At 40.2% G+C, this 14046-nt stretch overlaps 1 protein-coding gene across 1 annotated transcript in view; it reads right to left on the minus strand.

The window, feature by feature from the left end:
* The window catches only part of SVIL (supervillin), a 107233-nt gene extending 93452 nt beyond the window's left edge, over positions 1-13781 (minus strand). Inside the window, exon 1 of the mRNA XM_009572095.1 lies at positions 13718-13781. Within this exon, the coding sequence (XP_009570390.1) occupies positions 13718-13781 (64 nt within the window). The remainder of the gene's footprint in view (positions 1-13717) is intronic.
* Positions 13782-14046: the final 265 nt, after the last annotated feature.

Genomic DNA, 14046 nt, shown 5'->3' on the forward strand with positions numbered 1-14046 from the left:
TTACAAGCCAATTTTATGCTGTCAGAAAGTGCATCAACTCTGCAGTTGGTCCAACCATCTAGGTCATTTCATAGAGATTAATAGACACAGCAGACATCCGAGTGCTACTGCTAAGGATGCCTATTAATCCCTCCGCTGGACATGATGCTTCTTCACAGGCCTCACCGGTTCTAGGCTATAAAACCTGTTTCTCCATTATCTCCTCCTGTTTCTCTCCCCCTATATGCCACTGGAATTAAAAGCCAAGCACGCGACAACCAGCCCTTCAAAGGCTGCTCCTATGTGAGAGAACAGTCGCCCAAACCACAAGGGGTTTATGAGATGTGTACAGACAACTATTTCGCGCAGTCAGCTTGCTTCAGCAAGTGCTACAAGTCAGATGAAACTGGCACACTGCAACAGCTAAATAAAGTTTGTGACACATTATTCCATTACCAAGAGGCATAAATAGTTGTTCTGTACTGAAATGTATAATTTGTTTGACAGTTGTTTATTTTTTTCAGAACTGTGACAAAGCTGCAGTTTTAAACCACTGTCTTGGACATTACTGTATTTCACAGACATGTGACCCAACCATTCCCAGATGTAAAACATCTCCAGTTCTGAAAGGAGAGCTCACCCGAAGTTCACAGGGCAGGTAAATCGAAAGCCCTTATGAACTTGAATCATGCAACAAATGCTAAGAGCACAGTTTGTAAAGCATACGAAATTTAAGGCTACATTAAATGTATTAAGCCAGGTGTATTTTTAGTCAGTTATTTAGAAGCTTCCTCCTAATATTCATGCAAACTGGAAAGCAAAACTAGAATGCCAAACAGTATTTGTCATTTCTCTCATCTATTCCTTGGTACACTTCTCCTTTGTCAGCAGAGAGGCAGCTCAAGAAAGCTCAGAACTACTTTTATCATTTCCTAACAAAATGAATTTAAATAGATCTTTCTGAAGGCATTGTCAAACCTTACCTTAGAAAAACTGATGCAATTATGTGAGTTTTCCCTCACCACCACCACTTTGGAACAAACATGGTAAGAGGTTTGATCTGTCATAAAGGAGCATTCAAAGTTTCTGCTTTCTGTTTCTGCTCCAAATATTTACAAAGCAATGAAAACCTCTCAATTTGGAAGATTCATTTCCAACTACCATTTGGCAAATGCAATATTTAAAGGTGCCTCCAAATGAGCCTGTAAACCCCTCAAAGTCAGCAGGGGAAAAGGGAGAGAGAAATGCAGCTAAAGAATAACTTGAGTAATAAAAAAGAGTATAATCCTTGAAGGGAAAGGGAGGGGAAATTAGAGACCAGCAATTCAGACAGTGATGAAGAAAGGTCAGAAGTCCCGAAGCATGTAATCACGATCCTGTTTTAAAAAGGGAAGGGCTAAAATTGTGACTGATACAATGGCCTATCGTCCAGTACAGAAAGTCTGAAGCACCATAAATAAAATGGCTTTACACAACATCATCACTTGCAATTTCTCACTTGATGCTTCCTCTAGCTCGCAGGCCACAGCTTTGGCCAGGGAGTGTGTTTGGGAATAGAATTGTAAATTCTTACCAAAACCTGGTGAAAAGCTTTTGTACTACAGGCAATCCTTGACACTGGTCAGGGTACAGCAGGCACAGCACCACTATGGTTAAATTACAGTATTTCTGGTTTGCTTCTGTGGAGAAACCAGGCTATTTGGCCTTGTTTTTTTCTTTCCCAGCCTTCTGTGGGGAGGGGAGGGAATAACTTATGCTATGTCTTCAGAACACAAAGACCTATTGTCAAAGTCTCAAGCTGCCTGTTTGCCCTAACACGGATAGATCCTTTGTGGTGGAGGGGGAAGGGGGACCTTTCACTTATAAGAGATCTCCTTTAGAAGCAGAATGGGTTTTTTGTTATTATTTTAAACAACAACAGAAGGTTAAAATAATTTACTTCAGGAACCCCTGAGCTAAAAGCTAGATTTTTGCTTTTTTAAGAACTCCAAAAGGAGGGGAAAAAAACCCCACCACAACACCAAGTCAGCCCTGCAAAACTCTAGTCCCTTCTCTCCACCCCCACCCCCCACCCCCAATTTATTTATTTATTTTTAGTGACTTGCAAGCTAAATCTCTAGCCTGCAACAAAACCAGGTTTGGGTAGCTGTCAATCCTTAAAGTTAAACAGCTACAACACTTGGCAGGTGGTTGTAGGAAGGACTTCTGGCTACAAGGAAAAAGGCTGGGTAAAGCCAAGTGCCCAATTTTTTTTGGCACCCGATACTCTTGTGGGATGTACAGCCATGTTGGCCAGGGTCAGGGTCCGGAATTATGTAAATATTTCCAAACGTTTAGAGCTTGTCTGCCTTGCTAGACCACCCACAGTGAGTACAGCTTGATGGCCATGGGAACAGTACCACCAACTACATTGTTTTTTACTGTACTCTACTGAATACACTTAACCCCCAGCGAACTGACAAAATTACTCCTCTGTGTCAGAAAGATGCACACACGTCTGCCCTGTGGGAGCTCCAGTAAAGCATCCCTTTTGCAGGCAGAAGGGTGCATCTCAGCTCCATCAGCTTTCATGGTTAGGTTTCAGCCCACCAGTCTCGAAATATGCCAGGGCCACGCTTAAGTTTTGCTCCCCTGCGAATAGGGAAATAGTGTTCAACACAAAAATCCAGGTTTGTGGAAGCAAAGCAAACACCAGAAAACTACTTGGGAATTTAACTAATTGTCACACGTCACGAGAGAGAAGCAATTCAGAAGTGTTAATCAATCTGGAGTTCATTTCAACTCCAACCATTTGCTTGACTCTGGAGTTGAGCAGCAGGTTGCGTTCCACAGCCACTGAATCAAAGATATGAGTAAGGAGTAAAATATCCCAAGGTACCAAATGGGGCATTGTCAGGGTACACGACATGTAAGTAAAATCACATTGAGAACGAGTCATTTACACCTTCTGGGTAAATCTGGGTGTAATCCCATGATGCAATACTCAGATTAAATCTTAGACCATTATCCCAGCATATCAACCCTGTCTGTTTCCAGCAGAGAGGTTACCCGAAGATCCTGTTTAAACTAGCCCATTTAGCCAATCAAGACAGTAAAAACAAAAGCATGAGCGCGCTCCTCTTCTCCCTTGGTTCTCATTGAAACCAGCTCTAGGTTTCAGTCTCAAAGCTTGGTCCCTAATCCTTGATCTCTCTCAACTCCTGCTTTCTCTCCTCTCTCTGTCTCTCCAAAGTCTTGCATAAAGAACAAGTGGCCTGCTGTGGAAGGCTACTTGCGATGCCAGGAAGACAAGCCAGGGAAACTAAGCCTAGTAGTTCTTGATTTATCTTAAGTGTTTGCTGAGAGGAATGTGTGTGGAGTCACTTTTTTTCCTGACAATTAACTTCCACAGAGTTGTATTATCATGACATTTCATTGTCTGCATTCAGTCTCGCATCATCACAGGCAATTGCAAGTCATTCATAAAAGTTTACTCAATTACTGGCCCTAGGTTTAATTCAGAAATACTTATCTGTTTAATGTTTCACTAGAAACTAGCTAGTGCTGGCTTCAATCAGCTGCAAAGTTTCTGTGATATCAAACATAAGTCTTTCATAGCTGCACTTCAAAATTATGCCCTACCTTTACTTTATACCTATTTTTACTTAAGTCCAAACAACCCAACACAGGCAGCATATAAGCCTTCATAATTCAAGACAAAAGTTTACTTAAATCTCAAATGAAAGGTGCAGAACTAACTAATTTTAAGTAGAGGACTGTTCAGACTTAAGCCCCCATGATGCTCTTTCAGAAGCATGGTGCAAAGGCAAGTAGACAACTGGGCAATTTCAACGCTGGGCTAGAAGAAACAGCAGTAGGCTTGGTCCAAGAATCAATATGGTGTCTTAAAATAAGAGAGAAGTTCTCTTTGGCATAAGAATATTAGCACAACACTCACATAACACGTTGTCCTACCTGCCTTACCATGGTCTGTTTAAGCCTCTAAATCAAGCAAACTGAGGCTATCATGAACACAGTATGACAGACCTCGAGTTGCAAACATTTAGATTATGACATTCCACCTGATGTGGTGAAAACGGTGCAAAGCACTGAGGTACCTCACAGCTCATAGGGCCCACAGATTTTGTTCCTTCTCCTGCCACCTAACCAGAGCCAACACAGTGCTCCCTACTCACCTGCCCTTCATTCTCACTCCCACATTGAGCAGCTCTTTTCTAACCCCAACTCCTCCCACCTGCACTGAATCAGCACCCACACTGGCATAGCCATGGTGAGCAGGACTGGGGAACCCACAAGGCTAGAGAGGAAGGGGAAAAAAGTTCTCAGACAGAGCAGTTCCCCGATCTGTGCAGCCATGTAGCCAACTGATGCACATGGAAAGAATGGGAACAGTGGGGCGAGCAGGAGGGATTCCTAAACTGGTATTTTAAAGCAAGGTTGCAACTTCCACTACTCCCATCTGCCAATCCAAACCATCAGCTGCCTAAAAAAGTCAGAAGAACTTGGTATCCCTAGCCTTAAACATTTACACGAACATGATCCAGCAGGTGTGCCTGAGTGTCTAATATAGGTGGACAACAACCATCATTCCTGACAGTAGTAGGAAAGAATGTGACTGGCCTCATCAAATGGTGTCCAAATTGCCTAGGTATTTCCAAAAGAAATGGGGAGACCTGAATTTGAAACTCACCAGCCTGAAACCTGAACCCACTTCAGGACAGCCCTGAACACCAGCCTACAAGCAAGTGAACACTTGACCTGCCTTGTTTAAAGCAGGGCAGCTATGAAGAACACAGAGTCTTATCGATGATGTTATGTTTTTCTGCAGTTAGTAATTGCTATAAATCCTCCTAGTTGAATACACCTGACACACATTACTAGCTCAGAGAACAAAATGTTGGACTGAAGTGTGTTGATGCTATGTTTTCTCCTTTGACTCAACCATTACAAAATCCTTATAGCCAGCAAATATATATAATCCAAGTAGCCAGAAACATGATTAACACTGGAAAAACTAAGCCTTTATGGCTCTGAGTAAGCCAGGATGGATCATTTTTCCTGTGCCCACCTAAACAGAACCCTTACACATAAAGAGTTGTGACTTCATCTAATGACTGATCAGCAAAGGCTTCCAGCCTCTGGTCAGAAGAGAAATGCCAACCACTTGCATGTATGGGGGCTTTAACTTCACAACTCTCTAAGTTACCAGAGTTCCTCTGAGCTGAACACTTAACCTCTCTTATCTGGCACAATATGCTACATGTGAGCATATGATCATCAAATCTCTTCTTTTGAGCTGAGATACTTCAAGACAACTGATTTTTTGCTACTCATTCAAAGAACCTAACCTAATCAAGTTTTCTACAGCTTAAATATCCCATTTCCATCTCTAAGAGATCTCCGGCTGGACAGGTCACTCTTCAAATACACATGGCAATCAGTAGCTAGATGAAGACTTGGTGTAGATTCCTACATGCCAATGGTAGTTCAGTTAGTTTTTCTTGCTCTGAATGAGCCAAAAGACCTTTATCCTTTCTAGAAATTTCAACAAAGAAAAAAAATATCAAAGTTGTCCACATACCAAATACAAACAATTTTTGCAAACAGAATACATTTCTTCCAGAAGTGTTCTGATCCACTAGTTTCAGGTACAAAATAACTGTAACCAGTTGAAGTACAATTCTAGGTGATTGTTATATAAGTAGAACTGACCACAAAAAACCTTCTAATGGTTTTGTTCATTGTCAGTACAGTTGATTAAGGTTGACTGAAAGTGCAATGTTCTTGATTTTTTGCAGAGGTACTGGGACATTTTTTTGTTAATTGCTCAGTTCAGTTTTAAATGGCTGAGTGGCAGGACTCACCCCGCCCCAAATACTAACAAAGCAATTGTTAAGACATCCGTAACTCCAATATTTGCACATATAACCTGACAAATGCATTTTGGCAATATCGAAATTGCATCTGCCACAATTACAGTGTAGCATACCTTTAGATATCTGTGTACTGATAATCAGAATATTTTAGTATGTAGAGCTCTATAACCAAAATGTATTCTGTGCTGTTTTATAAGGTATATGTTTTTTCTACTAATGTTTCCCCACTGATAATTTAATAAGAAATGGAAGTAAGAAAACATGAGAAACCTCAACCTGAGAATTTGGTATTTAAACCTGTAACTGTAACACAGCCTTTAAAGACCTGAGTTCATTTTACAGTTATAAAATCGTTTCTCATCCTGAAACACAACCTCCAGCTATGAACATAAAGATTCCTTGCTTGCAAAGACGACCCTTACTATCTGATCAGAATGAAAGGATGGGGGTTGAGCTATGTTTTCAAGGTCAGCTTGTACAATTCACACAGGTTTCACTGAGTGCAACTCAAGGAGTTGGGATGTTTTTTGTTTGAAGTAGTTTTAGTATAAACTAACTCTAGTTAGGTTTTTTAAGGCATGCAGTAAGCTTCATTTCCCTCAACTTCAAGAGTTTATCATGTTGCTTAGAATTACCAACATTGAATCCTTGAGTCTGTTTCTTTCAAATGAGTTACGTGCTCTGGATGGTTTGACAACAATAAGAATATCATTCTAGGTTAGCTTTACTCACTGCAAAAAATAGCTACTTGTCTTCACAATGAAGAGGAAGAAAAAGTGAAATCCAGTGCAGCTGGAGCAACAACTGCCTCAGTTGTTCAGCTCCAGTTGCCTGTGTTAACAAATCAGGCAAGCATTTTTTATTGGAAACTGAAGGCAGGCAGGTGTTATGATGACTGACACCAAAGCCAAGTAAACTCAGGTCTCTCAACTCCCAGACCTAACTTGTGGCTACAGGGTTAGCATTACCAACCCCTAGCCACTGCTGGAGTGCCAACAGCTGCCTGAAACGTTGCTTCCAGTAGGATCTCACCTTGGTTTTGGGGCCAGTTGGCACTTAATGGAAAATAACATTGAAATACTGTCCATTTTTCACTCTAATATAAACAGTTGGGGCAATTATTTTCTAAGAGTTAACGAGTTATTCTAGCTGTCTCTGAGGCTTAGCTGGGCTTTTTGTCAAAAAGGGCAAGATTAAGAAAGTCACATGTGAAGCACATACAACTTGCATATTCCCTAGATCATTTGGTGCAACTGTTTTGAAACATTAATCCACACTCCTCCCTCCTTCCGCAGCAAGCTAATAGGAGACAGTGCTAGCTTTGTTTTATTTTAAGGAATAGACAGCAATTTTGTCTAAATCTAAGGCTGGTATGATGGAGCCAGAATGAAATCCTGCAGGTCTTTGCTGACTGTCAAGAGTTTTACAGGTATAAGCCATGAGGAGCACATTTGGCAGTCATTAACTCCATGGAAGTATTATTAACTTCTCACAGTACTTTGGCACGCAATTTTTCGACTAACACCTGAATCCAGTTCCTTTGTAACAGACCACTAGTAACAGAATAGCAGCTTTCGGCGTCAAACAGCTCCGTTCTGTGAGGAAATTACACACTTCCTGCGTAACCGTCTGATGGAGCCTTAAGTTGTTTTAGAAACGTATCTGGCCTTAGTTATTATGACACATGATGCTTCATGTCCAAGTTCATCATGCTGCTTTTTTGTATACCTGAAGAGAGACATGCCTGGAAATCTGAATTATTTTAATCTGGGTTTTTGAAATCTGACTTTACAGATTTTTTTTTTTTTAAACTCTGAAAACTGGCATCATTAGAGCAAAGAGAGACCAACCCACCAACTAAATCCAAGTAAGTCAGCAAAGAATTAATGCATAATTGCTCTATCCTCTCTGCTGAAAGACTCCCTTCAACACACCACCACGTGAGTAAGTGACATCAGAAGCATTTTTATCACCAGTTACCCAATGCATTCTTATCTGCTTAAGGCAGATCCCAACTAGGACATGTTTTGCTCATTAAAAATCACGACCTTCCAATGTGTCTCAACTCTAAAGTGCCTAGTTGGGAAAGTAGCAAAACCAGTGAATTAATAAGGTGAGACCACTGTGCACACTGCTTCCTTTGAGAGCTCACTATTCCCCTCCATTATGCCAAATGGAGGCTTCTCTGTGGAGGAACAGAAGCCAATGCATTCAGCAAGAAAACACACTGCGAACCGCAATGCCCCTGCAAAGTGAATAATCTCAGCCACCCTGTTACCGCAAACTATTCCAGAGCTTTTGCCTCTTTAAAATTGTAGTGAAATTGCCATGCACAACAGCCAACACATTGGGTAACAAACATGAACTCAAAAAATAGCAATTTAAACTAAATAAGCTTGTGCAATTTTCACCTATGTTCATTCTGTGAAAGGCTTCATAGATAAGAGCCAATCTTGTGAACATGTTCTAAGCAAGGAAAATGACAATGTTGCATTTAAGAAAAACCAAACCCACAAACCACAAATTCTACACATTCTTAATAATGTTTTGCATAAACAAATGTACTAAGACTATATCAAGCTTTCAAACCACTTCATCAACATAAATCTAAACAAGAGAGAAATCTTGGCTCATAATGTGTTACGATGTATGCAGGATAACGCACAAACCCTTTCTACATGGAAAACTGGCAAAAGACTCCTCTGACCTGTCTGGAAATGTCTTGGTCACAAATGGCTCAACTCCACCATCTCCGAGTCTACCTTGACTCACTGTGAAGAAGAAATGTGTACTACCATTTCACTTTTCCTCAACTAGATAGTTTTAGGGAGCTCTGTGTACAGATACAGTGTAATCTCTCTTCTCTGTATAAAAATGGTATAGCTAGATTAAAACTGCTTGCCTGGCCCACTACCTTTAGCCTATATAAACTATCAAATACAAGGAATTTAGCAAAGAAATGCCAAGTACAAAGTTATAGTCCTTCTGAATAAAGCTCCTAGAAATCTGAAATCCTCCTTCCCACTGGAAATTTTTGCCAAAAATGTAATTTAGCAATGCAATCAAGACAAAACAGCATTGGAAGAGGTAGAATTAATGCTTAAATTGACTAATGAATTCCCCAGAGATAGCAGGGAAGAAAGTTTACCTGTTCCAACAAGTTAAGCATCTGCTGCACAAAGAGGAGCTGATATTGTTAGTTCTCATCAATCAAAATGTCTCCCGCATTCCACCCTTAGCGCATTTGAGCCTGAAACTCAAGTTAAGAGCTCTAACAGTGTCTTCCTGCTCTTGTGCAGACTCTGGGGTACCCAAGTTCCATATCTGATGTCTTTGTGGTCTGTTTTAAGGCTTTTAAAGGCATTGACATCTTCTAACAGGTTTATAGGAGCACAACACAGGCATGCTAAAATGGTAGAGCAATTTATGTTAACTTGCTTTTTAAAATGCAAGCAGAAAAGAAAAAAGAAAAATCAGATCATATAAAAAAGGATGCCTGTTAAAAATACTAATTTTTCTGGAAGCAATGTGAAAACATTTTAAAGTCAAGTATCAAACTGAAGTACACATCTGTTAATCCAAGACAAAAATTAACAGGCTATCTGGAGGATATTGATCGGGCAGTTTCTTCCAAACCCTCACTGCCTCTGCAGGTAGAAGAGTTCAATCTCCTATAAAATATGCAGATAGAGGTGAATATTTAAGTGTATATCTAATCTTCTTTTATTCCAATAAAGTATTCCTATCCCTAAATTGATAAAGTAGTTTTCAAACAGTAACTCTCCACACATGTTCTGTCCTCTGGTATTCTCCAGGCTAAAACACAGTTTTATATAATTCAGAATAAAAATTCTGGATCGACCTGACAAGAGAAATACAGATTTGTAATCCAAAGAGAATGGAAGATGGCCTTAAACTGCCATCCTGAAAGGGAAACTGAAAACCAGAAAATTTCTTTCCTTGGCAAGGACACTATTCTTGTGTTTCTGGAAATTAAAATACACCACCTGGAACATCCTTGAAGCAAGGAACCTCCTCTTCCCATCCCCCTGCCCCTTATGCTCCCCCCCGCTTTAACAGCTGATACTGCTGCAGGAGAGGAAGGTAAAACAGTGCCGGCAACTTTCACCTGTGGTGTCCTGGTAATGTTTAAAAATAAGAGAATGGAAAGTTGGAGGAAGCTTTCTTCAGAACCTTCCAAGTCTCAAAATACAACAGTTATCCAATGCAACATTATTCACATGTGTTTATAGACCTTCTTAAACACAAGAGAAAATTACTACTGAAAAATTTTGGTTTTATAGAAGTGTTCTTATAGCTGCTTGTAGTACTGTGGCTAAGGTTAATGTATTAAAACAGAAAAAGAAAAGAGAAACATCTCACACACAAACCAACCAGCGACAGGACTTTCCATTCATAGCAGAATGAACTCATCCTCCAAGCAAAACCACGAGAATTAAAACACAAAATGCCTTAAGGAAGGCTGAATGACTGGCATGCACAGGCTGGAATAAATCCACTCACATTTCAACCTGACAAAGCCGCAAATATTCTCAAACAACTGGCTTGAGCGACTGAGTGCAAGCTCTCTGAATGAGGTGCTACTTACTTCAGAATCCTGTAAAAATCCACTTGTCTGCCTTTACACAAGGAAGGAAAGAAAGAAGGTTACAGATGCCGCAGAAGGGGTCAAAGTCTTCTCAAAATAGTTACTGATAACGCCTGAAGCTCTCTTTAGCCAGGAATTTCATAATTCTTGTTTTAGAGGAGTTTCTCACTTCAGCTAAGATTCCTTTCCAAAGGACTTAACACTCACCCGCTAAGAAAACAGAAAACTGACTTCACAAAAGTTACACAAAAATATCAATATGCAAGGCTGGCAAGTACATGTGCAGTCAAGATGATTCAGATAAGTCAGATAAATTTAGAACAGCACTTTCCTAAAAGCATGCGTTCACCAAATGCAGTAAATATGCAGGAGCTATATCCAAGTGCTGATTCCAAACATTAGAGCAAAAAATTTATTAGTGAAAATCTCCTTTTAAGAGTTCGCTGCCATCTGAAGTCCTCAATGTTATTCCTTGATCTGCCTTTAGTATTTCCATCCATCACTGGATTTATCCACATAAAAAGCTATAGGCTCTCCAACCTCGGAGGACTAAGCCAAATGCAGTGTGGCAACTTCACATAGGACCAACCTTTTATGGTTGGAACAGTAGAGCTTTGATACAGCTAATCTACCATAAATAGCTCTTGAAACTCAGAAGGATCAAATCAGCTGTTGCAACAGTCCCAGTCTTTAGCTGCTTCAAATCCAATTATACTGTCAACTCTATCTTGCAGGTCTCCTTTTTACTCCCCCCATCCAGAACTTTTTTAGTCCTGCTCCTGCGAGAAATTAAAACTGCAAAGACAAATGCAGCAGAACAAAATGCATTTAATAAAAATTGAAACAAGTGGACAAGTATTTTCAGAATTATGTTAAGGAACAGAAGCTTTGTTCTGTTAAAAAACAGCTTAAGAATTTGATGCCCGTAAAAAAAAAAAAATTATCAGCCCTGACTTGTAATGCAAACATACAATTTGAAATAAGGAAACAGCTGCAAGAACAGCAAGCTCAGCTTTAAAAGCTGGGCAAAACCAAGCAGATAAATTATCTGTGTCCCAGATTAAGGCATAAGGCACTGAATTGCTTGCGTATTTTTTTCTGTAACTTAAATACACTTGAGAAGGACTAGAACTCAGTTTTATAAATCCTTGTATTACAATGTTTCCTTTCAGGTAGTTAGAACCATTTTCCCACAAAGAAGCTGAGAACTATAATTTAAAACATCTTAAGGAACTGGGAGCTTCCACAATGTATGTTTACCAACAATACAAGTCAACATAACTCTGAAAATTACCACTAGGACTACTAGAGCACAGCAATTCCTGAAAAACTAGTGCAGTGACAATGTTCTGGAAAAAGATGCAGGTTTGGATCCAGTGAAACACAGGTGAACAGCATTATCTTTACAGTTCACCTCACAGTGCAAAGAAACCACACAACCCAAGTACGTAAGTATACGCAAATAAAAGATTTTTTTTTTAAACCATATATTATTAACGTCTCCACAGTCTTTCCAAAACAAAGAGATAATTACTCCAGTGTAGTACAGGAACTCTGGTACTTCAACAGGGAAGAAGTGTCTTGTGGGCAAAGCCCGCATCTGTATCTCCCGTGAGCATGTAAATCCTGAACATTGCCAGGGCATCCCCCTGTAATACTGGGATGACATCTACGATCTAGACATCAGTCCTTCTTTTACAAGCGGGGAGAGAACGGGATTGCTAATTCCCGGTATTCAAACTGCTTTAAGAAGGGCCTGAAATTTGGCTCCTCTACAAACAACTCTAATGAAAGGATCAAAGTACAAAAATCATCATCCTCCATGTCATGGAAAACTGTCAGCCATATGCCATTCCACTGCTCTCTGAGCTTGCATTAAATTTTATCATCTCCGTTAAGGGGCCTGGGTTTTAACTGATTTGCAACGCATGTAACATACATCGAACACAAAAAGAATCACTAGTTTCCATCTTGCCTACACAGATGATGACAAAGCAACTTCAATTAAGTGTGGATGGGTTAAATGAAGTGGTTTGCTATCTCCTCTAAATTGTGCATGAAGAACCCAGCTGGGTCACCTTCTGGAAGTCTCAGAGAAGTCAAAGAGCTGGAAGAAGGCACAGAGAGTTTTCCCTTTAGGCCCTAGCAAATGCCTAACCTAATCAATTCAGATGCACAGGGGACAGTGAGCATTTCATTAGCATGGAATAAACTGAGCTTGTGAGAAGTAGATAAAACAGACCAGCAAAATCTGCCCGAATAAGTTTATCACTTTGAACATGGCTTGTAGAACTTGTCACACTTCTGCACTGCGGTGAAAAAAAGTAGCCGAACCAACTGCTGACAAAAGTTCAACAGAGCTCTCAAAAATGCAGCAGGCATGCTTGCAACTGGTAAGAGAAAGCAGCCGTGAGCATGCTGCCAGAGCACAACCACTGGTGCTTTATTCCCTATCCATAACCATTTAAAATCCTAGGTCTTTTTATCACTCTAGAATTTGAAGGATGCAAGTTATGACATGGAAACACACCCCCTCTCAAGGAGTAGGACTGGGACTGCTTGTTTCTTTTATAGAAACCACTCTACGTCTTACTGTTTGCATTCATTCTCCCTATCACACAGGGAACTATGTTAAAGATTTCACTTTCTCACCTGATTTGAAAAAAAAAAAAAAAAAATCCTGTGTGTGCTCTTTTCACACAGACTTCCTTGGCTAATAAACACACAAAGCAGAACTGACTACCACGGAAATGCAGCAGTTTCTCCCTCTTCCGCCCCAATACAAAATTTCTGTAAACAGAGTAGAGGAAGCCACAGCCAATACATTAGTTCACCACTAGCTCTTTACAGCAAACATAAGATCTTTACAGCAAGCATAAGATAGAGCAAGCATGTGTCTTCCGGAGACTATCACCTCTATTATCAAAGAGAGTGAGACAGCATGCACCTCTCAGACCACAGGTTCTGTCCCAATTAAGACAGAAGTACAAATTAACAGACACACTTTTGATATCAAGGTCTTGCATTGCAAGAGAGGATATGTGCGTCAATCAATGAGTAACAAGAAATAACACCAGTGTAACACACAGTAAAGTGCACACAGCTTGGGAAGTCTGGAGTAAGCATGTATTTATTTAACAATTCAGCTTCATAGTTTACAGATATCTTCCTTTCAGTGAGGGGAGGCGGGGGGATGACGACGAGAGACTTCCCAGAAAAAAAAGACAGACAAATTTAATAAAAAGTGACTTACCAGCATCCATTGTTAGAATCATGACCCCACTTCTGTGTCCCAGGAAGCAGGAAGCCTTACCCATCCAGTGTATGCGAATGACTCAGAAGGACAGCATGGCTTTGTTTCAGCTTATATCTTCTAGCTCATTCACCCCTCCTCCCTCTCGTGGGATAAAAGTGTTGCCTGTGCCTGGCCATCCCTATTGGCTCAGCTGGGGAACCACACTCATTCAGCATATTCAAGTTTCTGTGAGAGCCTAAAATGACCCACAGAGGAGTTTTAATTATCTTAAATAAAAAAAAAAACTAAACCCCAACAAAACAAAAACCAACACAAATACTTTTTGT

This window comes from Fulmarus glacialis, unplaced genomic scaffold, assembly GCF_000690835.1.
Source record: "Fulmarus glacialis isolate BGI_N327 unplaced genomic scaffold, ASM69083v1 scaffold16342, whole genome shotgun sequence".
NCBI lineage: Eukaryota > Metazoa > Chordata > Aves > Procellariiformes > Procellariidae > Fulmarus > Fulmarus glacialis.